Source organism: Oncorhynchus mykiss, chromosome 27 (genome assembly GCF_013265735.2).
Source record: "Oncorhynchus mykiss isolate Arlee chromosome 27, USDA_OmykA_1.1, whole genome shotgun sequence".
NCBI classification, from domain to species: Eukaryota; Metazoa; Chordata; class Actinopteri; order Salmoniformes; family Salmonidae; genus Oncorhynchus; species Oncorhynchus mykiss.
The window spans coordinates 36,375,661-36,398,997 of NC_048591.1; the positions used below are offsets into that span (position 1 = coordinate 36,375,661).

General features: G+C 43.4%; 2 protein-coding genes across 7 annotated transcripts in view; one reads left to right on the forward strand and one right to left on the reverse strand.

Annotated features, from left to right (window-relative positions):
- naalad2 (N-acetylated alpha-linked acidic dipeptidase 2) overlaps positions 1 to 5,351 on the forward strand; it is a 15,357-nt gene extending 10,006 nt beyond the window's left edge. Inside the window, exons 12-21 of one of the 3 annotated variants that reach the window (XM_036965271.1) lie at positions 298 to 380; positions 496 to 559; positions 667 to 734; positions 3,571 to 3,662; positions 3,849 to 3,939; positions 4,220 to 4,484; positions 4,572 to 4,653; positions 4,734 to 4,826; positions 4,926 to 5,132; positions 5,171 to 5,351. In XM_036965271.1, the coding sequence (XP_036821166.1) occupies positions 298 to 380; positions 496 to 559; positions 667 to 734; positions 3,571 to 3,662; positions 3,849 to 3,939; positions 4,220 to 4,484; positions 4,572 to 4,653; positions 4,734 to 4,826; positions 4,926 to 5,115 (1,028 nt within the window). In that variant the 3' untranslated portion in view covers positions 5,116 to 5,132; positions 5,171 to 5,351. Of the gene's footprint in view, positions 1 to 297; positions 381 to 495; positions 560 to 666; positions 735 to 3,570; positions 3,663 to 3,848; positions 3,940 to 4,219; positions 4,485 to 4,571; positions 4,654 to 4,733; positions 4,827 to 4,925 lie in introns of all 3 variants that reach the window. The other 2 variants (XM_036965270.1, XM_036965269.1) reach the window with 2 other exon arrangements.
- A 15,000-nt stretch (positions 5,352 to 20,351) lies between these two features.
- Positions 20,352 to 23,337, reverse strand: part of nlrc3l (NLR family, CARD domain containing 3-like) — a 30,026-nt gene continuing 27,040 nt past the window's right edge. The window contains exons 12-13 of one of the 4 annotated variants that reach the window (XR_005040029.1): positions 21,745 to 22,002; positions 20,352 to 21,708 (exon numbers count right to left, since the gene is read on the reverse strand). The gene's annotated coding sequence lies outside the window, so the exon portion shown is untranslated. Of the gene's footprint in view, positions 22,003 to 23,337 lie in introns of all 4 variants that reach the window. The other 3 variants (XR_005040028.1, XR_005040027.1, XR_005040026.1) reach the window with 3 other exon arrangements.

Sequence of the window (23,337 nt, forward strand, 5' to 3'; positions counted from 1 at the left end):
GAATATCCCCATGCTGTAGCAGCCTGGAATAATTATCTGTATTGTTCTAGAATGTTCCCATACTGTAGCAGCCTGGAGTAGTTCTCTGTATTGTTCTAGAATGTTCCCATACTGTAGCATTCTGGAATAGTTATCTGTATTGTTCTAGAATGTTCTGTCAGGCCTGTTTCCTCATATAATGTTTGACTCTGAGAAGTGCTGTATATTTTATAGGTTCAATGCATTTTGCCAAGTGTGTGTTTTCTCTGGACTTTGTGTGTGTGTGTGTGCGTGTGCGTGTGTGTGTGTTCACTATAGGCTGGAGGCCCAGGAGGTCCATAGTATTTGCCAGTTGGGATGCAGAGGAGTTTGGACTGCTGGGATCAACAGAGTGGGCTGAGGTACTACACACAGTATGTGATGTTGTGGTGAGGGAAATGTGTACTGTAGTGCTCTGTTAACAGAGATGACTAAACTCTAATCTAAATGTCTGTCCTGTCTCTTTCTCCTTGACAGGAAAACGCCAAAGTGCTGCAGGAGAGAGCAGTGGCTTACATCAATGCAGACTCAGCAATAGAGGGTGAGTTTGTGTGTGTGTGTTGGGGGGGTGGGGGGGGGGGGGGTTGTGTGGGTTTTCACATGTGAAAATGACACTCGGGTGTGTGTGTGTGTGTGTGTGTGTTGCAGGTATGTACACATTGAGGATAGACTGCACCCCCTCTCTCCACACCTTAGTGTACGACATCACCAAACAGGTAAACTTGAATCAGCTGTCTATCAACTGTCTATTTCAGGATTACACTGTGGCGCGTTGCTTTCCAGGAAGTAGTGTTGTAGTTTTTGAACTTTTGAAGACTTTTTGAATGGTATTCAATGGGCAAAAACATAACAAATGGTTTTCGGCACACAAACTTCATAAAAGGCACCTGGCAGAAGTAAAATTCATCCACAAACGCAAATGTAATTTTATATTGTGGTGGAAATTCTACCTTTAACTAATAAAGTCACTTCATACATACTTCTTCTAACAGTAGCTCAACGGTTCCCCCAAGTTGGGCAAGCAAGCGCCTTTGACTGTCGGCCCAGATAATGTATGGAAGGTACTGGGGTCACACACACAGAAAACATGAGTCTTTGGCCCAGAAACAGGCTCCAAACAGAACAAGAGCTCTGTTACTGGTGCGCATGATATAACCTTTACTCTGTCTCCGATCAAGAAGAACCAGTCCGTTTCTGTCAATTCTTGGCTGAGAGGGTTAGGGTTAGGGTTAGGGTTAGGGTTAGGGTTAGGGTTATTCTACACACTCAAACAGTCAGGACAAGCCTCTATTAATGAGCACACACACTTTTCTATCTTCTGTCTGTAGTTGTTTCTTTGCAACAATTTGACAATGATTGTCTGATTCATGCAGTCTCCTCTGAATAGTTGATGTTGAGATGTGTCTGTTATTTGAACTCTGTGAAGCATTTATTTGGGCTGAAATTTCTGAGGCTGGTAACTCTAATGAACTTATCCTCTGCAACAGAGGGAACTCTGGGTCTTCCTTTTTGTGGCGGTCCTCCTGAGAGCCAGTTTCATCATAGCGCTTGATGGTTTTTGTGACTGCACTTGAAGATTGACATTTCTTGAAGATTGAAAGTTCTTGAGATTTTCTGAAATGACTGACCTTCATGTCTTAAAGTAATGATGGACTGTAGTTTCTCTTTGTTTATTTGAGCTGTTCTTGCCATAATATGGACTTGGTCTTTTACCAGATAGGGCTATCTTCTGTATACCACTCTACCTTGTCACAACACATCTGGTTGGCTCAAACACATTAAGGAGGAAAGAAATTCCACAAATTAACTTTTAACAAAGCACACCTGTTAAATTGAAATGCATTCCAGGTGACTACTTCATGAAGCTGGTTGAGAGAATGCCAAGAGTGTGCAAAGCTGTGATCAAGGAAAAGGGTGGCTACTTTGAAGAATCTCAAATGTATTTTGATTTGTTTAACACTTTATTGGTTACTACATGATTCCATGTGTGTTATTTCATAGATTTGATGTCTTCACTATTATTCTACAATGTAGAAAATTGTTTTTAAAAAATAAAGAAAAACCCTTGAATGAGTAGGTGTGTCCAAACTTGACTGGTACTGTAAATGACTGCGTTTTCATGAATTTGATCAAGCCCATTCAAAAGACTAGGGGACATGATACAGAAGTAAACAGAAGAGGTGTTTACTTTCACAGGGTGTAGACTAGAGGTCGACCGATTAATCGGAATGGCCGATTTATAAGAGCCGATTTCATAACAATCGGAAATCAGTTTTATTTTGTATTTTTTTCACCTTTATTAAATCTTTATTTAACTAGGCAAGTCAGTTAAGAACACATTCTTATTTTCAATGACGGCCTAGAAACGGTGGGTTAACTGCCTCGTTCAGGGGCAGAAAGACAGATTTTCACTTTGTCAGCTCGGGGGATCCAATCTTGCAACCTTACAGTTAACTAGTCCAACGCAATAACGACCTGCCTCTCTCTCGTTGCACTCCACAAGGAGACTGCCTGTTACGCAAATGCAGTAAGCCAAGATAAGTTGCAAGCTAGCATTAAACTTATCTTATAAAAAACAATCCATCATAATCACTAGTTAACTACACATGGTTGATGATATTACTAGATATTATCTAGCGTGTCCTGTCCTAATCTGACTGAGCATACAAGCATACAAGTATCTAACTGAGCGGTGGTAGGCAGAAGCAGGCGCGTAAACATTCATTCAAACAGCACTTTTGTGCGTTTTGCCAGCAGCTCTTCGTTGTGCGTCAAGCATTGCGCTGTTTATGACCTCAAACCTATCAACTCCCAACCTATCAACTCCTGAGATGAGTCTGGTGTGACCGAAGTGAAATGGCTGGCTAGTTAGCGCGCGCTAATAGCGTTTCAAACTTCACTTGCTCTGAGCCTTGGAGTGGTTGTTTCCCTTGCTCTGCATGGGTAACGCTGCTTCGATGGTGGCTGTTGTCGTTGTGTTGCTGGTTCGAGCCCAGAGAGGAGCGAGGAGAGGGACGGAAGCTATACTGTTACACTGGCAATACTAAAGTGCCTATAAGAACATCCAATAGTCAAAGGTTAATGAAATACAAATGGTATAGGGGGAAATAGTCCTATAATAACTACAACCTAAAACTTCTTACCTGGGAATATTGAAGACTCGTGTTAAAAGGAACCACCAGCTTTCATATGTTGTCATGTTCTGAGCAAGGAACTTAAACGTTAGCTTTCTTACATGGCACATATTGCACTTTTACTTTCTTCTCCAACACTTTGTTTTTGCATTATTTAAACCAAATTTAACATGTTTCATTATTTATTTGAGGCTAAATTGATTTTATTGATGTATTATATTAAGTTAAAATACGTGTTAATTCAGTATTGTTGTAATTGTCATTATTACAAATACATTTTTGTATTTATTTTTAAATCAGCCGATTAATCGGTATCGGCTTTTTTGGTCCTCCAATAATTGGTATTGGTATCGGCCGACCTCTAGTGTAGACCGACATAGTCCCAGACTATAACTGAAACACCAATACCTCTCTGTAGGTGTCTAGTCCAGAGGAGGGAGAGGAGGGGTTGTCTCTGTATGAGAGCTGGCACAAGCGCGACAACTGGACAGATGACCGCGATGCACCCCGGTCAGACCCATTACCAACCACACTAGACTTATCACTCTGATCACATGCACTTTTACTGATTGATTTTATTTACATTTTTGTCATTTAGCAGATGCTCTAATTTGGTGTATAAAAAAATAATATTTATGAACCAACCTCTTGTGGGTCTCTCTCTCTCTCTCCCTCTCCCTCCCTCCCTCCCTCTAGGATCAGTAAGCTGGGTTCAGGCAGTGACTTTGAGGCGTATTTTATCCGACTGGGCATCGCAGCAGGCAGGGCCCGATACACCAAGAACAGGGTGAGAGGGTGAACCTGGAGACAGGAGCACATTGCAGATGTCCTTTTGATGCAATACAATAGCCCACCACCACCAATATGGGGGTCATCATTGGGCATTTAAAGTAGGAAAAACCATTCATGTTTTTTCATGCAAACAAACCCGGAGTGTGTATTCTACTTTGTAGAAGACAGAGCGGTACAGCAGCTACCCAGTGTATCACAGTGTGTATTCTACTTTGTAGAAGACAGAGCGGTACAGCAGCTACCCAGTGTATCACAGTGTGTATTCTACTTTGTAGAAGACAGAGCGGTACAGCAGCTACCCAGTGTATCACAGTGTGTATGAGACCTTTGAGTTGGTGGAGAGGTTCTACGACCCTTCCTTCCGGAAGCTCAGAGCCGTAGCTCAGGTCAGGGGAGGCCTCATCTTCCTATTGGCTGATTCCCAGCTCCTCCCCCTGGATGCCAGTCAATACGCTGGCTCTCTGACAAAGTATGCCCACACCATCGCTCAGCTGGGACAAAAACACCCAGATGCTCTTGTGAAATACGGGGTATCATTCGGTAAGAGAAAACACACACATGTTTACACACAAAGACACTCATTCTGAATCCCCCATCACCTACAAAGTCGAATTTGTTTTTGTCCAGATTCTCTGTTCTCTGCGGTGGAGAACTTCACTGTGGCTGCTAGGGACTTCCATGAGCGTCTCACCACTCTGGACAGGACAGAGTAAGAGAGAGCGTGTGTGTGTGTGTCATGTTTATTGTTGTGGAAGTGTGTTAACAGGTGTGTTCCCCCTACTCTCTCAGCCCTATACAGATACGTATGGTCAATGACCAGCTAATGTACCTGGAGAGAGCCTTCGTGGACCCGCTAGGTTTACCTGGCCGACCATTCTACAGGTGAGAGCCAGTTACAGCACATACTCAGTGCTGTGTAATGTCTTCATGATCAGTTTAGAATCAGATTTTATTTTCTCTCACCCTCTTCCCTCTCTTCAGACATGTGATCTTTGCTCCCAGCAGTCATAATAAATATGCTGGCGAGTCCTTCCCTGGCATTTATGATGCGCTGTTTGACATCGAGCGTACAGCCAATCCCAAACAGGCGTGGGATGAAGTGAGGCGACAGATCAGCATCGCTGCGTTTACCGTCCAAGCTGCCGCCATGACACTCACACCTCCTGCCTAACGAAAAGATCTCTCTCTCACACACACACACACACACACACACACACACACACACACACACACACACACACACACACACACACACACACACAGCAACTGAGAAAGACACACCAGCCCTGCCTTACACTCCATGCTTTATCTGAGCCAGTAGTCTGAAGCCACATCCTCTCCCATCGCTATCTGGCTGCTTTTAGTAAAACTGCACCATTTTGAAAATAAAAACAGACTTTTAATGAAGTAATGGTTTGTGAACTTCATCCGTCTGGTATAAAGATAGCCCATCCTGAGCAGTGTGATTACAATGTAGGTGCAGAGTTTCATTACGTTGTGTGATAGCAAAGAGTGAAACTAAATCACAGATTTCAGACGTGCTGTAAAACAACCCAAAACAAAGACAGTTAAAGCACGACCATGATGAATGCAGGTAAGAGAACATCGTTTGACCAGTTAAATTCGCTGGAAGGCAGCTGATATCAATAAAATGCCACACACAGTCTCAAATGCACTTAACAAAGAAGAGGACTGCCACTGTGTGTGTGTGTGTGTGTGTGTGGTCGAGAACTGCTGTACCTAATTACTCATTAGTTACAGATCCTGATCCATTAGTTACAGATCCCGATCCATTAGTTACTGATCCAGATGAGGGTTTCTATGGTGATAGCTGCCTGGATCTCTTTTCAGTGAGAAGATAGAGGTAGTAGGAAGACCTGATGGTTATTGCCTTCAGACTGTTTCAATGCAGTGAAGTTTAGTCTCTGCATTCAGAGTAGAATGTCATCGGTGTCATTAGTGCCCAGTGTAATTCTACAGCTAAATATAGAAAGCCTGCGTATATATGACATACATACTGCTATCAGCCTACCATCAACAGGGTACAGGTTCATTCAAACATATGGGAGCAGCATGTACCGTGTGCTAGATTTCATTCTCTGTCTGGTTCTATGCATTCCACTTTCCATTCTCCTTCCCCCTCTCAGTGTGCGTGTCTGTGGGAGAGGGAAGGTCCAGATGAGCCCAGGTGATTGGCTCCAGTATATCACCTAGGAGACATGAGAGGGAGATCAATTATATGAATACCACAGAGATCCTATTAAATTACTTAGTAACTTAATAAGAGATTACTTTGAGATCTAATTGTTTCTTTTTTACCCCCTTTTCTCCCTAATTTGGTTATTACAATCTTGTCTCATCGCTTGTCTCATCAACTGATGACCGAAGTCAGCCTGCAGGCGACCGAAGTCAGCCTGCAGGCGCCCGGCCCGCCACAAGGAGGCGCTAGAGCGCAATGAGCCAAGACCTCCTGTGGTGCAGCCCTCCTGGGCCAAGAAACAGTTAAAAGGCTGATGTCTTCCTCCTACAGCAGCTCCAGAACTTCATCCTGACCGACAGGGGACAGCTCCAGAACTTCATCCTGACCGACAGGGGACAGCCCAGAACAGAGGCCAACAACACATCTATCCAGACAAACTAGACAGGAGGAGGACATATTAGCATCAGAATAGCAAGTGTTTTTGGGTCTCACCCCTCGTGGAAGTTGGTTACTCCAGGGTGGTTGTTTACACTTCTCCTCGTTACTCCCTGGACCAGAGAAAGACTGCAACCGAGAGAAACCAGGATACACACCATAAACAACAGATCACACTAAAAAGATAATCAAACTCCTCTAAACATCTCCTCCCTCTACCACTGAGCTACTCTCTGAACTGGTAACTTCTACACACTGGGAAATGATGAGAATATGAACAGGAGTAGTACTCTACCTTGGAGCAGCCTCCATTCTTACAAGGATGTGCCAATATTCACATCCTCCTGTCCGAGATAGAGAGAGAGAGAGCCTATGAGCCAAGCAAGCAAAGAAGTAGTTTATTTTGTCTGGGAGCAAGACATCGGGGTCCGCGACGGGGCTGGTTTTCCTTTTGTACTTTGTGATTGACTGTAGAACCTGCCACATACCTGACTTGCCTAGTTAAATAAAGGTAAAATAAATACCATCTACTGCATCTTGTCTATGCCATTCAACCATCGCTCATCCATATATTTATATGTACATATTCTCATTCCTTTACACTTGTGTGTAAAAGGTAGTTGTTGTGAAATTGTTAGATTACTAGTTAGATATTACTGCATGGTCGGAACTAGAAGCACAAGCATTTTGCTACACTCGCATTAACATCTGCATGTGACCAATACAATTTGATTTGATTTGACACACATGCGTTATCACTAAGGATCAATACAAACTGTATGTGTATGTGCATGAGTTTGTGTGTGTTACCTCAGTCTATGTATCAGCTCCAGTGGTTTAGGAGCCTGGATGACACAGGGGTCACCCCGAGGCTTTAGCTTCATTCTCTCTCCTCCCCTCCGAGTTCTTCACTTCTGGCCTGATTGGCTCCGCTGACTTCTCTCTGTTATGGATACCTCTGCTGCAGTCCTGAGGAGAGAAACAACCTTCTGACTTCTCTCTGTTATGGATACCTCTGCTGCAACCCTGAGGAGAGAAACAACCTTCTGACTTCTCTCTGTTATAGATACCTCTGCTGCAGCCCTGAGGAGAGAAACAACCTTCTGACTTCTCTCTGTTATGGATACCTCTGCTGCAGTCCTGAGGAGAGAAACAACCTAACTTCTCTCTGTTATGGATACCTCTGCTGCAGTCCTGAGGAGAGAAACAACCTAACTTCTCTCTGTTATGGATACCTCTGCTGCAGCCCTGAGGAGAGAAACAACCTTCTGACTCCTCTCTGTTATGGATACCTCTGCTGCAGCCCTGAGGAGAGAAACAACCTTCTGACTTCTCTCTGTTATGGATACCTCTGCTGCAGTCCTGAGGAGAGAAACAACCTAACTTCTCTCTGTTATGGATACCTCTGCTGCAGTCCTGAGGAGAGAAACAACCTAACTTCTCTCTGTTATGGATACCTCTGCTGCAGTCCTGAGGAGAGAAACAACCTTCTGACTTCTCTCTGTTATAGATACCTCTGCTGCAGTCCTGAGGAGAGAAACAACCTAACTTCTCTCTGTTATGGATACCTCTGCTGCAGTCCTGAGGAGAGAAACAACCTAACTCCTCTCTGTTATGGATACCTCTGCTGCAGCCCTGAGGAGAGAAACAACCTAACTTCTCTCTGTTATGGATACCTCTGCTGCAGTCCTGAGGAGAGAAACAACCTTCTGACTTCTCTCTGTTATGGATACCTCTGCTGCAGTCCTGAGGAGAGAAACAACCTTCTGACTTCTCTCTGTTATGGATACCTCTGCTGCAGTCCTGAGGAGAGAAACAACCTAACTTCTCTCTGTTATGGATACCTCTGCTGCAGCCCTGAGGAGAGAAACAACCTTCTGACTTCTCTCTGTTATGGATACCTCTGCTGCAGTCCTGAGGAGAGAAACAACCTTCTGACTTCTCTCTGTTATGGATACCTCTGCTGCAGCCCTGAGGAGAGAAACAACCTTCTGACTTCTCTCTGTTATGGATACCTATGCTGCAGCCCTGAGGAGAGAAACAACCTAACTTCTCTCTGTTATGGATACCTCTGCTGCAACCCTGAGGAGAGAAACAACCTAACTTCTCTCTGTTATGGATACCTCTGCTGCAGCCCTGAGGAGAGAAACAACCTTCTGACTTCTCTCTGTTATGGATACCTCTGCTGCAGCCCTGAGGAGAGAAACAACCTTCTGACTTCTCTCTGTTATGGATACCTCTGCTGCAGTCCTGAGGAGAGAAACAACCTTCTGACTTCTCTCTGTTATGGATACCTCTGCTGCAGTCCTGAGGAGAGAAACAACCTAACTTCTCTCTGTTATGGATACCTCTGCTGCAGTCCTGAGGAGAGAAACAACCTTCTGACTTCTCTCTGTTATGGATACCTCTGCTGCAGCCCTGAGGAGAGAAACAACCTTCTGACTTCTCTCTGTTATGGATACCTCTGCTGCAGTCCTGAGGAGAGAAACAACCTTCTGACTTCTCTCTGTTATGGATACCTCTGCTGCAGTCCTGAGGAGAGAAACAACCTAACTTCTCTCTGTTATGGATACCTCTGCTGCAGTCCTGAGGAGAGAAACAACCTTCTGACTTCTCTCTGTTATGGATACCTCTGCTGCAGCCCTGAGGAGAGAAACAACCTTCTGACTTCTCTCTGTTATGGATACCTCTGCTGCAGCCCTGAGGAGAGAAACAACCTAACTTCTCTCTGTTATGGATACCTCTGCTGCAGCCCTGAGGAGAGAAACAACCTAACTTCTCTCTGTTATGGATACCTCTGCTGCAGTCCTGAGGAGAGAAACAACCTAACTTCTCTCTGTTATGGATACCTCTGCTGCAGTCCTGAGGAGAGAAACAACCTAACTTCTCTCTGTTATGGATACCTCTGCTGCAGTCCTGAGGAGAGAAACAACCTTCTGACTTCTCTCTGTTATGGATACCTCTGCTGCAGTCCTGAGGAGAGAAACAACCTTCTGACTTCTCTCTGTTATGGATACCTCTGCTGCAGTCCTGAGGAGAGAAACAACCTTCTGACTTCTCTCTGTTATGGATACCTCTGCTGCAGCCCTGAGGAGAGAAACAACCTAACTTCTCTCTGTTATGGATACCTCTGCTGCAGTCCTGAGGAGAGAAACAACCTTCTGACTTCTCTCTGTTATGGATACCTCTGCTGCAGCCCTGAGGAGAGAAACAACCTAACTTCTCTCTGTTATGGATACCTCTGCTGCAGTCCTGAGGAGAGAAACAACCTAACTCCTCTCTGTTATGGATACCTCTGCTGCAGCCCTGAGGAGAGAAACAACCTAACTTCTCTCTGTTATGGATACCTCTGCTGCAGTCCTGAGGAGAGAAACAACCTTCTGACTTCTCTCTGTTATGGATACCTCTGCTGCAGTCCTGAGGAGAGAAACAACCTTCTGACTTCTCTCTGTTATGGATACCTCTGCTGCAGTCCTGAGGAGAGAAACAACCTAACTTCTCTCTGTTATGGATACCTCTGCTGCAGCCCTGAGGAGAGAAACAACCTTCTGACTTCTCTCTGTTATGGATACCTCTGCTGCAGTCCTGAGGAGAGAAACAACCTTCTGACTTCTCTCTGTTATGGATACCTCTGCTGCAGCCCTGAGGAGAGAAACAACCTTCTGACTTCTCTCTGTTATGGATACCTATGCTGCAGCCCTGAGGAGAGAAACAACCTAACTTCTCTCTGTTATGGATACCTCTGCTGCAACCCTGAGGAGAGAAACAACCTAACTTCTCTCTGTTATGGATACCTCTGCTGCAGCCCTGAGGAGAGAAACAACCTTCTGACTTCTCTCTGTTATGGATACCTCTGCTGCAGCCCTGAGGAGAGAAACAACCTTCTGACTTCTCTCTGTTATGGATACCTCTGCTGCAGTCCTGAGGAGAGAAACAACCTTCTGACTTCTCTCTGTTATGGATACCTCTGCTGCAGTCCTGAGGAGAGAAACAACCTAACTTCTCTCTGTTATGGATACCTCTGCTGCAGTCCTGAGGAGAGAAACAACCTTCTGACTTCTCTCTGTTATGGATACCTCTGCTGCAGCCCTGAGGAGAGAAACAACCTTCTGACTTCTCTCTGTTATGGATACCTCTGCTGCAGTCCTGAGGAGAGAAACAACCTTCTGACTTCTCTCTGTTATGGATACCTCTGCTGCAGTCCTGAGGAGAGAAACAACCTAACTTCTCTCTGTTATGGATACCTCTGCTGCAGTCCTGAGGAGAGAAACAACCTTCTGACTTCTCTCTGTTATGGATACCTCTGCTGCAGCCCTGAGGAGAGAAACAACCTTCTGACTTCTCTCTGTTATGGATACCTCTGCTGCAGCCCTGAGGAGAGAAACAACCTAACTTCTCTCTGTTATGGATACCTCTGCTGCAGCCCTGAGGAGAGAAACAACCTAACTTCTCTCTGTTATGGATACCTCTGCTGCAGTCCTGAGGAGAGAAACAACCTAACTTCTCTCTGTTATGGATACCTCTGCTGCAGTCCTGAGGAGAGAAACAACCTAACTTCTCTCTGTTATGGATACCTCTGCTGCAGTCCTGAGGAGAGAAACAACCTTCTGACTTCTCTCTGTTATGGATACCTCTGCTGCAGTCCTGAGGAGAGAAACAACCTTCTGACTTCTCTCTGTTATGGATACCTCTGCTGCAGTCCTGAGGAGAGAAACAACCTTCTGACTTCTCTCTGTTATGGATACCTCTGCTGCAGCCCTGAGGAGAGAAACAACCTAACTTCTCTCTGTTATGGATACCTCTGCTGCAGCCCTGAGGAGAGAAACAACCTAACTTCTCTCTGTTATGGATACCTCTGCTGCAGCCCTGAGGAGAGAAACAACCTAACTTCTCTCTGTTATGGATACCTCTGCTGCAGTCCTGAGGAGAGAAACAACCTTCTGACTTCTCTCTGTTATGGATACCTCTGCTGCAGTCCTGAGGAGAGAAACAACCTTCTGACTTCTCTCTGTTATGGATACCTCTGCTGCAGTCCTGAGGAGAGAAACAACCTTCTGACTTCTCTCTGTTATGGATACCTCTGCTGCAGTCCTGAGGAGAGAAACAACCTTCTGACTTCTCTCTGTTATGGATACCTCTGCTGCAGTCCTGAGGAGAGAAACAACCTTCTGACTTCTCTCTGTTATGGATACCTCTGCTGCAGTCCTGAGGAGAGAAACAACCTTCTGACTTCTCTCTGTTATGGATACCTCTGTTGCAGCCCTGAGGAGAGAAACAACCTAACTTCTCTCTGTTATGGATACCTCTGCTGCAGTCCTGAGGAGAGAAACAACCTAACTTCTCTCTGTTATGGATACCTCTGCTGCAGCCCTGAGGAGAGAAACAACCTTCTGACTTCTCTCTGTTATGGATACCTCTGCTGCAGTCCTGAGGAGAGAAACAACCTTCTGACTTCTCTCTGTTATGGATACCTCTGCTGCAGTCCTGAGGAGAGAAACAACCTAACTTCTCTCTGTTATGGATACCTCTGCTGCAGTCCTGAGGAGAGAAACAACCTTCTGACTTCTCTCTGTTATGGATCCCTCTGCTGCAGTCCTGAGGAGAGAAACAACCTAACTTCTCTCTGTTATGGATACCTCTGCTGCAGTCCTGAGGAGAGAAACAACCTAACTTCTCTCTGTTATGGATACCTCTGCTGCAGTCCTGAGGAGAGAAACAACCTAACTTCTCTCTGTTATGGATACCTCTGCTGCAGTCCTGAGGAGAGAAACAACCTAACTTCTCTCTGTTATGGATACCTCTGCTGCAGTCCTGAGGAGAGAAACAACCTTCTGACTTCTCTCTGTTATGGATACCTCTGCTGCAGTCCTGAGGAGAGAAACAACCTTCTGACTTCTCTCTGTTATGGATACCTCTGCTGCAGTCCTGAGGAGAGAAACAACCTTCTGACTTCTCTCTGTTATGGATACCTCTGCTGCAGTCCTGAGGAGAGAAACAACCTTCTGACTTCTCTCTGTTATGGATACCTCTGCTGCAGTCCTGAGGAGAGAAACAACCTTCTGACTTCTCTCTGTTATGGATACCTCTGCTGCAGTCCTGAGGAGAGAAACAACCTTCTGACTTCTCTCTGTTATGGATACCTCTGCTGCAGTCCTGAGGAGAGAAACAACCTTCTGACTTCTCTCTGTTATGGATACCTCTGCTGCAGCCCTGAGGAGAGAAACAACCTAACTCCTCTCTGTTATGGATACCTCTGCTGCAGCCCTGAGGAGAGAAACAACCTAACTTCTCTCTGTTATGGATACCTCTGCTGCAGCCCTGAGGAGAGAAACAACCTAACTTCTCTCTGTTATGGATACCTCTGCTGCAACCCTGAGGAGAGAAACAACCTTCTGACTTCTCTCTGTTATGGATACCTCTGCTGCAGCCCTGAGGAGAGAAACAACCTTCTGACTTCTCTCTGTTATGGATACCACTGCTGCAGCCCTGAGGAGAGAAACAACCTAACTTCTCTCTGTTATGGATACCTCTGCTGCAACCCTGAGGAGAGAAACAACCTAACTTCTCTCTGTTATGGATACCTCTGCTGCAACCCTGAGGAGAGAAACAACCTAACTTCTCTCTGTTATGGATACCTCTGCTGCAGCCCTGAGGAGAGAAACAACCTAACTTCTCTCTGTTATGGATACCTCTGCTGCAACCCTGAGGAGAGAAACAACCTAACTTCTCTCTGTTATGGATACCTCTGCTGCAGCCCTGAGGAGAGAAACAACCTAACTTCTCTCTGTTATGGATACCTCTGCTGCAGTCCTGAGGAGAGAAACAACCTTCTGACTTCTCTCTGTTATGGATACCTCTGCTGCAGTCCTGAGGAGAGAAACAACCTAACTTCTCTCTGTTATGGATACCTCTGCTGCAGCCCTGAGGAGAGAAACAACCTTCTAACTTTAGCATATCCACATTTAATCTCCACTTCTAACTTTAGCATAGGAAACTTTAGAAAGGCCTCTACTCTTCTATCTCAGAGAGGGATGCCAAGAGAATGCAAAGCTGTCATCAAGACAAAGGGTGGTTACTTTGAAGAATCTAAAATCAAAAATATATTTGGATTTGTTTAACACATTTTTGGTTACTACATGATTCCGTATATGTTATTTCATAGTTTTGAAGTCTTCACTATTATTCTGCAATGTATAAAATAGTAAAAATAAAGAAAAACCCTTGAATGAGCAGGTGTGTCCAAACTGTTGACTGGTGCTGTTGTACTGTAACCCACTAGACTGGGTTTTCTATCTTCTTCTCCACTGACTCACACCTCATGCACAATTCTATAAAACATACATTTTTACACAAACTCCCTTGTCAATTTTGCACAAAATCATTAACAATGGTACATTACAAATAAAATAAAATGTTATTTGTCACATGCTGTCACACCCTGACCTTAGAGAGCTTTTATGTCTTTATTTTGGTTTGGTCAGGGTGTGATTTGGGTGGGCATTCTATGTTCCTTTTTCTATGTTTTGTATTTCTTTGTTTTGGCCGGGTATGGTTCTCAATCAGGGACAGCTGTCTGTCGTGGTCTCTGATTGGGAACCATACTTAGGTAGCGTTTTCCCTTCTATGTTTTGTGGGTAGTTGGTTTCTGTTTAGTGTTCTGCACCTGACAGGACTGTTTCAGTTTCCCTCTTGGTTTATTTTGTTTGAGTGTTTGTTGATCCAATAAAATCATGAACACTTCCCACGCTGCGCTTTGGTCCGATCCTTCAAGCAACGACGACCGTTACACATGCGCCGAAAAACAACAGTGAAATGTTTACTTACAAGCCCTTAACCAACAATGAAATGCTTACTTACAAGCCCTTAACCAATGGTCACATACACACGGTTAGCCGATGTTAATGGTCACATACACGCGGTTAGCAGATGTTATCGGTCACATACACACGGTTAGCAGATGTTATCGGTCACATACACATGGTTAGCAGATGTTATTGGTCACATACACATGGTTAGCAGATGTTACTGGTCACATACACATGGTTAGCAGATGTTAATGGTCACATACACACGGTTAGCAGATGTTATCGGTCACATACACATGGTTAGCAGATGTTATTGGTCACATACACATGGTTAGCAGATGTTAATGGTCACATACACGCGGTTAGCAGATGTTATCGGTCACATACACACGGTTAGCAGATGTTATCGGTCACATACACACGGTTAGCAAATGTTAATGGTCACATACACACGGTTAGCAGATGTTAATGGTCACATACACACGGTTAGCAGATGTTAATGGTCACATACACACGGTTAGCAGATGTTAATGGTCACATACACACGGTTAGCAGATGTTAATGGTCACATACACACGGTTAGCAGATGTTATTGGTCACATACACACGGTTAGCAGATGTTAATGGTCACATACACACGGTTAGCAGATGTTAATGGTCACATACACACGTTTAGCAAATGTTAATGGTCACATACACACGGTTAGCAGATGTTATTGGTCACATACACACGGTTAGCAGATGTTACTGGTCACATACACACGGTTAGCAAATGTTAATGGTCACATACACACGGTTAGCAGATGTTATTGGTCACATACACACGGTTAGCAGATGTTATTGGTCACATACACACGGTTAGCAGATGTTAATGGTCACATACACACGGTTAGCAGATGTTAATGGTCACATACACACGGTTAGCAGATGTTAATGGTCACATACACACGGTTAGCAGATGTTATTGGTCACATACACACGGTTAGCAGATGTTATTGGTCACATACACGGGGTTAGCAAATGTTATTGGTCACATACACACGGTTAGCAGATGTTAATGGTCACATACACACGGTTAGCAGATGTTATTGGTCACATACACACGGTTAGCAGATGTTATTGGTCACATACACACGGTTAGCAGATGTTATTGGTCACATACACACGGTTAGCAGATGTTAATGGTCACATACACACGGTTAGCAGATGTTAATGGTCACATACACACGGTTAGCAGATGTTATTGGTCACATACACACGGTTAGCAGATGTTATTGGTCACATACACGGGGTTAGCAAATGTTATTGGTCACATACACACGGTTAGCAGATGTTAATGGTCACATACACACGGTTAGCAGATGTTAATGGTCACATACACACGGTTAGCAGATGTTATTGGTCACATACACACGGTTAGCAGATGTTATTGGTCACATACACACGGTTAGCAGATGTTATTGGTCACATACACACGGTTAGCAGATGTTATTGGTCACATACACACGGTTAGCAGATGTTAATGGTCACATACACGCGGTTAGCAGATGTTAATGGTCACATACACGCGGTTAGCAGATGTTAATGGTGACATACACACGGTTAGCAGATGTTAATGGTCACATACACACGGTTAGCAGATGTTAATGGTCACATACACAAGGTTAGCAGATGTTATTGGTCACATACACATGTTTAGCAGATGTTATTGGTCACATACACGCGGTTAGCAGATGTTAATGGTCACACACACGCGGTTAGCAGATGTTAATGGTCACATACACGCGGTTAGCAGATGTTAATGGTCACATACACAAGGTTAGCAGATGTTAATGGTCACATACACACGGTTAGCAGATGTTAATGGTCACATACACAAGGTTAGCAGATGTTATTGGTCACATACACATGTTTAGCAGATGTTATTGGTCACACACACGCGGTTAGCAGATGTTAATGGTCACATACACACGGTTAGCAGATGTTATTGGTCACATACACACGGTTAGCAGATGTTATTGGTCACATACACACGGTTAGCAGATGTTATTGGTCACATACACACGGTTAGCAGATGTTAATGGTCACATACACGCGGTTAGCAGATGTTAATGGTCACATACACGCGGTTAGCAGATGTTAATGGTGACATACACACGGTTAGCAGATGTTAATGGTCACATACACACGGTTAGCAGATGTTAATGGTCACATACACAAGGTTAGCAGATGTTATTGGTCACATACACATGTTTAGCAGATGTTATTGGTCACATACACGCGGTTAGCAGATGTTAATGGTCACACACACGCGGTTAGCAGATGTTAATGGTCACATACACGCGGTTAGCAGATGTTAATGGTCACATACACAAGGTTAGCAGATGTTAATGGTCACATACACACGGTTAGCAGATGTTAATGGTCACATACACAAGGTTAGCAGATGTTATTGGTCACACACACATGTTTAGCAGATGTTATTGGTCACACACACGCGGTTAGCAGATTTTAATGCGAGTGTCGCGAAGTGCTTGTGCTTCTAGTTCTGACCGTGGAGTAATATCTAACAAGTAATCTAACAATTTCACAACAACTACGTTATACACACAAGTGTAAAGGAATAAATAAGAATATGTACATAAAAATATATGGATGAGCGATGGCCGAACGGCATAGGCAAGATGCAGTAGATGGTATCAAGTACAGTATATACATATGAGATGAGTAATGTAGGGTATGTAAACATTATATAAAGTGGCATTGTTTAAAGTGACTAGTGATACATCTATTACATTCCATTTTTAATTATTAAAGTGGCTAGAGATAGCGGAGTTATATACAGGGGGTACTGGTACAGAGTCAATGTGCGGGGGCACAGGTGTTGAGGTAATATGTACATAGAGTTATTAAAGTGACTGCATAGATAACAGAGAGTAGCAGCAGCATAGAAGAGGGTGGGGGCAATGCAAATAGTCTGGGTAGCCATTTAATTCGATATTCAGCAGTCTTATGGCTTGGGGGTAGAAGCTGTTTAGAAGCCTCTTGGACCTAGACTTGGCGCTCCGGTACCGCTTTCCGTGCGGTAGCAGAGAGAACAGTCTATGACTAGGGTGGCTGGAGCCTTGTTGTTACCTAACCTTACCACCTGGGGGCGGCCCGTCAGGAAGTCCAGGATCCAGTTGCAGAGGGAGGTGTTCAGTCCCAGGGTCCTTAGCTTAGTGATGAGCTTTGAGGGGACTATGGTGTTGAGCGCTGAGCTGTAGTCAATCAATAGCATTCTCACGTAGGTGTTTCTTTTGTCCAGGTGTGAAAGGGCAGTGTGGAGTGCAATAGAGATGGCATCGTCTGTGGATCTGTTGATGTGGTATGCAAATTGGAGTGGGTGTAGGGTTTCTGGGATAATGGTGTTGATGTGAGCCATGACCAGCCTTTCAAAGCATTTCATGGCTACAGACGTGAGTGCTACGGGTCAGTAGTCATTTAGGCAGGTTACCTTAGTGTTCTTGTGCACAGGGACTATGGTGGTCTGCTTGAAACATGTTGGTATTACAGACTCAATCAGGGACATGTTGGAAATGTCAGTGAAGACACTTGCCAGTTGGTCAGCTCATGCTCAGAGTACACTTCCTGGTAATCCGTCTGGCCCTGCGGCCTTGTGAATGTTGACCTGTTTAAAGGTCTTACACACATCAGCTGCAGAAAGCGTGATCACACAGTCGTCCGGAACAGCTGATGCTGTCATGCATGTTTCAGTGTTACTTTCCTCGAAGCGAGCATAGAAGTTATTCTGCTCGTTTGGTAGGCTCGTGTCACTGGTCAGCTCTCAGCTGTGCTTCCCTTGGTAGTCTGCAATTGTTTGCAAGCCCTGCCTCATCCGACGAGCGTTGGAGCCTGTGTAGTACGATTCGAACTTAGACCTGTATTGATGCTTTACCTGTTTGATGGTTCGTCGGAGAGCATAGTGGGATTTCTTATAAGTGTCTGGGTTAGAGTCCTGCTCCTTGAAAGCGGCAGCTCTACCCTTTAGCTCAGTGCAAATTTTGCCTGTAATCCATGGCTTCTGTTTGGGGTATGTAAGTACAGTCACTGTGGGGACGACGTCCTCGATGCACTTATTGATGAAGCCAGTGACTGATGTGGTGTACTCCTCAATGCCATGGGAAGAATCCCGGAACATGTTCCAGTCTGTGATAGCAAAACAGTCCTGTAGTTTAGCATCTGCTTCATCAGACCACTTTTTTATTGACTGAGTCACTGGTGCTTTCTGCTTTAATTTTTGCTTGTTAGCAGGAATCAGGAGGATAGAATTATGGTCAGATTTGCCAGATGGAGGGTGAGGGAGAGCTTTGTATGTCTCTGTGTGTGGAGTAAAGCTGGTCCAGAGTTTTTTTTTTACCCCTGGTTGCACATTTAACATGCTGATAGAATTTAGGTAAGGCTGATTTAAGTTTCCCTGCATTAAAGTCCCCGGCTACTAGGAGCGCCGCCTCTGGATGAGCGTTTTCCTGTTTGCTAATGGCCGTATGCAGCTCATTGAGTGAGGTTTTAGTGCAAGCATCGGTCTGTGGTGGTAAATAGACAGAAAAATACAAAAATACAGATGAAAACTCTCTAGGTAGATAGTGTGGTCTACAGTTTATCATGAGATACTCTAACTCAGGCTAGACTTTCTTAGATATCGTGCACCAGCTGTTTACATATATGGATAGGCCCCCAGCCCCATGTCTTACCAGAGGCTGCTGTTCTATCCTGCTGATAGGGTGTATAACCTGCCAGCTGTATGTTCTTAATGTCGTCGTTCAGCCACGACTCTGTGAAACATAAGATATTACAGTTTTTAATGTCCCGTTAGTAGGATATGTGCTTTCAGTTCGTCCCACTTATTTTCCAGCGATTGAACGTTAGCTAGCAGGACGGAAGGCAAAGGCAGATTAGCCACTCATCACCTGATCCTCAGAAGGCACCCTGACCATTTTCAGCGAAATCTCAGTTTCCTTCTCCAGCGAATGACGGGGATCTGGGTCTGGTCGGGTGTCTGTAGTATCTCCCGTCTGACTCATTGAAGAAAAGCTCTGTCTAATCTGAGGTGAGTAATTGCAGTTCTGATGTCCAGAAACTCTTTTCAGTCATAAGAGATGGTAGCAGCAACGTTATGTGCAAAACAAGTTATGAACAACTCGAAAAAAACATACAAAATAGCATGCTTGGTTAAGAGCCGATAAGACCGCAGCCAACCCCTCCGGGCGGTGCCATCATTTGGGAACATTAGAACATTAGTGTGGGTCATGGGTTCTCTGTGTTGCTGATCTTTACTAAAATACATCATTATAATGCTAAATGTATTATGTGTAGGGGATCTCGTCCTCCTCTTCTGAGGAGGAGTAGCGAGAAGGATCGGAGGACCAAAGCGCAGCGTGGTATGTGTCCATAATTTAATGAAGCAAAATGAACACTGAACAAAAACAATAAACAACAAATGAACAGTCCCGTAAGGTGAATGACAAACACTAAACAGGAAATAAACACCCACGAAACCCAGGTGGAAAAAGGCTACCTAAGTATGATTCTCAATCAGAGACAACTAACGACACCTGCCTCTGATTGAGAACCATACTAGGCCGAACACAAAAACCAACATAGAAAAACAAACATAGACTGCCCACCCCAACACACGCCCTGACCATACTAAAACAAAGACAAAACAAAGGAACTAAGGTCAGAACGTGACATTATGATGCAATCCAACAGACAGCAGACGTTGATTGACCAACACAACTGTCTCACATCAAGACCTACTGTATACTAGAGCTGGGACTGTAAAATGATCAACGCCGACCAAACATGGATATTTTGATGATATCATTCATTCCGATAAATGGGTGATTCTACAGAAATGGTGTCTTTCCTGGTCCCCGCCTTAACCCCCAGGGAAAAACACACAAAAATGGGATAATATATTTTAAAAAATGATTGAAGTGTTTTATTGTTAATAAACATATTTAAAGACAGTTATATTGCAAATGAAATGTTCCATATCATTGTAGAACGCGGTCAGCACCATGAAAATGGCTTGTCCCTCACCAGGAGTTATGGTATAGTGCCTATTTGAGTCAAAATGTAAAAAAATCTACAACTTTAAATGTATTATAGCTGTTTAGGGAATTACTTAAACTAAAATATCAACTAATTATTATAAATTAATTACAGAGAATATCTGTCACTTAATTTCATGTCACTGGTTTTACCCTTAAAAATCTATTTTTAAAATGCAACATCCTTGCCAACTTCTTCCTGGGTCAAAGGTTCATTGGAGGCTGTTTTGAAGAGCACATGGTGAGTCTTCACTCACTCTTCATGTTAGCAATTTGATATTAATTTGGTCATTTAATGCGAAGCTTTGAAACCTGTCACTGGTGTTATACAGTTTACAGTATGGGGAAAGGAAATATGATTGAAATAATTATCCAATAACACCTTGTCAGCAGATTCGTCACAGGTGTTACTGTTCCTGGTAACACCAGTGACAATAACATTGCTAACTTTTTATCATCACCGGAAGATTTTATACTGTTTCAATATTGCAATTTGTAACATAATATGGCTTTCCTTTTGAAAGATATGGCAAATTAAAAAGTAAGTGCTGCTGAAAAGCAAAGACTCTACAGACAGCGCAGGGATGCTGACCCGGATCACAGAGCGACATACCTTGGAAAAAAACACAGGATTTACTGAAAGCTTTTAGAGAGTTGAAAAAATAAAAAGAGTGAATGATGTCACAGAAAGAGGAACAAGTAAGGAGTGAAAGCAATGGTGGGTCAGACAGAAATAACACAGATGTTGAGAGCAGGAGAAACAGTGTTGGAGTGGGCGGGTCAGCTGACCTCTTGGTCCACCACTGGAAAAACATAACGGACACAATGTCTTTCTACCAGGAGGTAAGGGACCCTGGCACTCAAATACAGTTGTATTATGTTAGTGAGGCAGAGGTGGAAAGTAAGGCACAGAGGATTTCTGGGGTACCTCTGGTAACCATAAAAGGAAAGAGTCTCATGCCTGGCATCCTCAAATACAGAGACATAAGTTGTCTCTGCCAAGCAGCGCAAAGCATGTGGGATTGACCATGTTATGGACTCCAAGAAATCACAGTCCCGGCTAATGGCCATGGTCTCTCAGCTCCACTTTGTCCAGATGTCATCGACCCGGATACCTGAGCTCCACTTTGTCCAGATGTCATCGACCCAGATACCTCAGCTCCACTTTGTCCAGATGTCGACCCAGATACCTCAGCTCCACTTTGTCCAGATGTCATCGACCCAGATACCTCAGCTCCACTTTGTCCAGATGTTGACCCAGATACCTCAGCTCCACTTTGTCCAGATGTCATCGACCCGGATACCTCAGCTCCACTTCGTCCAGATGTCATCGACCCGGATACCTCAGCTCCACTTCGTCCAGATGTCATCGACCCGGATACCTCAGCTCCACTTCGTCCAGATGTCATCGACCCGGATACCTCAGCTCCACTTTGTCCAGATGTCATCGACCCAGATACCTCAGCTCCACTTCGTCCAGATGTCATCGAGGCTCACCACACTGGACAGTGGTGCATTGTGAACTAGGATGAACAACCATACCCTGGCGTTATACTGGAGGTCAAAGAACAAAAGGTCAAAGTGCATGCACAGGAATGGAGTCAACAAGCCCAAGAGATGATAAACTGGTATGGGGATGTTCAAATTGTGTGTCTGATGCGATACCCGCTGCCAGTGAACAAAAGGTCATCTCAGATTTACCACAGTATCTGGAAGTAATTGGAGGACCACCTGAATGTGTGAAAGTGGCAGATGTGAACTGGCCAGCAGAGAAGAAGCCGTCAGTGGCTAGAAAACAATGGAGACTGTCCCGGAAATGATGAGATGGAATTGACACAATAATATGGGAAAGACAAACATATGGACAAACTTTTCTAAAGACAAACATAAAGACAAACATCAAGTAAAAGTGAAGTTAGTATGGGAAATAATTAGTAGGGGAAAAGTTAGTACAGAAAATAGGCCTATTCCATTAACATGTTTTACTGCATACAATATGCTAATATCAGTGCTTTTGGAAAAACTGTCTTAGTTTACATTCAATGTTGTTTCTATTGTTCTTGTTTCCAGTTCTAATAGAGATGTTATGTTTCTATAGTTCTAATAGAGATGTTATGTTTCTATAGTTCTAATAGATGTTATGTTTCTATAGTTCTAATAGATGTTATGTTTCTATAGTTCTAATAGATGTTATGTTTCTATAGTTCTAATAGATATGTTTCTATAGTTCTAATAGAGATGTTATGTTTCTATAGTTCTAATAGATGTTATGTTTCTATAGCTCTAATAGAGATGTTATGTTTCTATAGTTCTAATAGATGTTATGTTTCTATAGTTCTAATAGATGTTATGTTTCTATAGTTCTAATAGAGATGTTATGTTTCTATAGTTCTAATAGATGTTATGTTTCTATAGTTCTAATAGAGATGTTATGTTTCTATAGTTCTAATAGATGTTATGTTTCTATAGTTCTAATAGAGATGTTATGTTTCTATAGTTCTAATAGATGTTATGTTTCTATAGTTCTAATAGATGTTATGTTTCTATAGTTCTAATAGATGTTATGTTTCTATAGCTCTAATAGAGATGTTATGTTTCTATAGTTCTAATAGATGTTATGTTTCTATAGTTCTAATAGAGATGTTATGTTTCTATAGTTCTAATAGATGTTATGTTTCTATAGTTCTAATAGATGTTATGTTTCTATAGCTCTAATAGAGATGTTATGTTTCTATAGTTCTAATAGATGTTATGTTTCTATAGTTCTAATAGAGATGTTATGTTTCTATAGTTCTAATAGATGTTATGTTTCTATAGTTCTAATAGATGTTATGTTTCTATAGTTCTAATAGATGTTA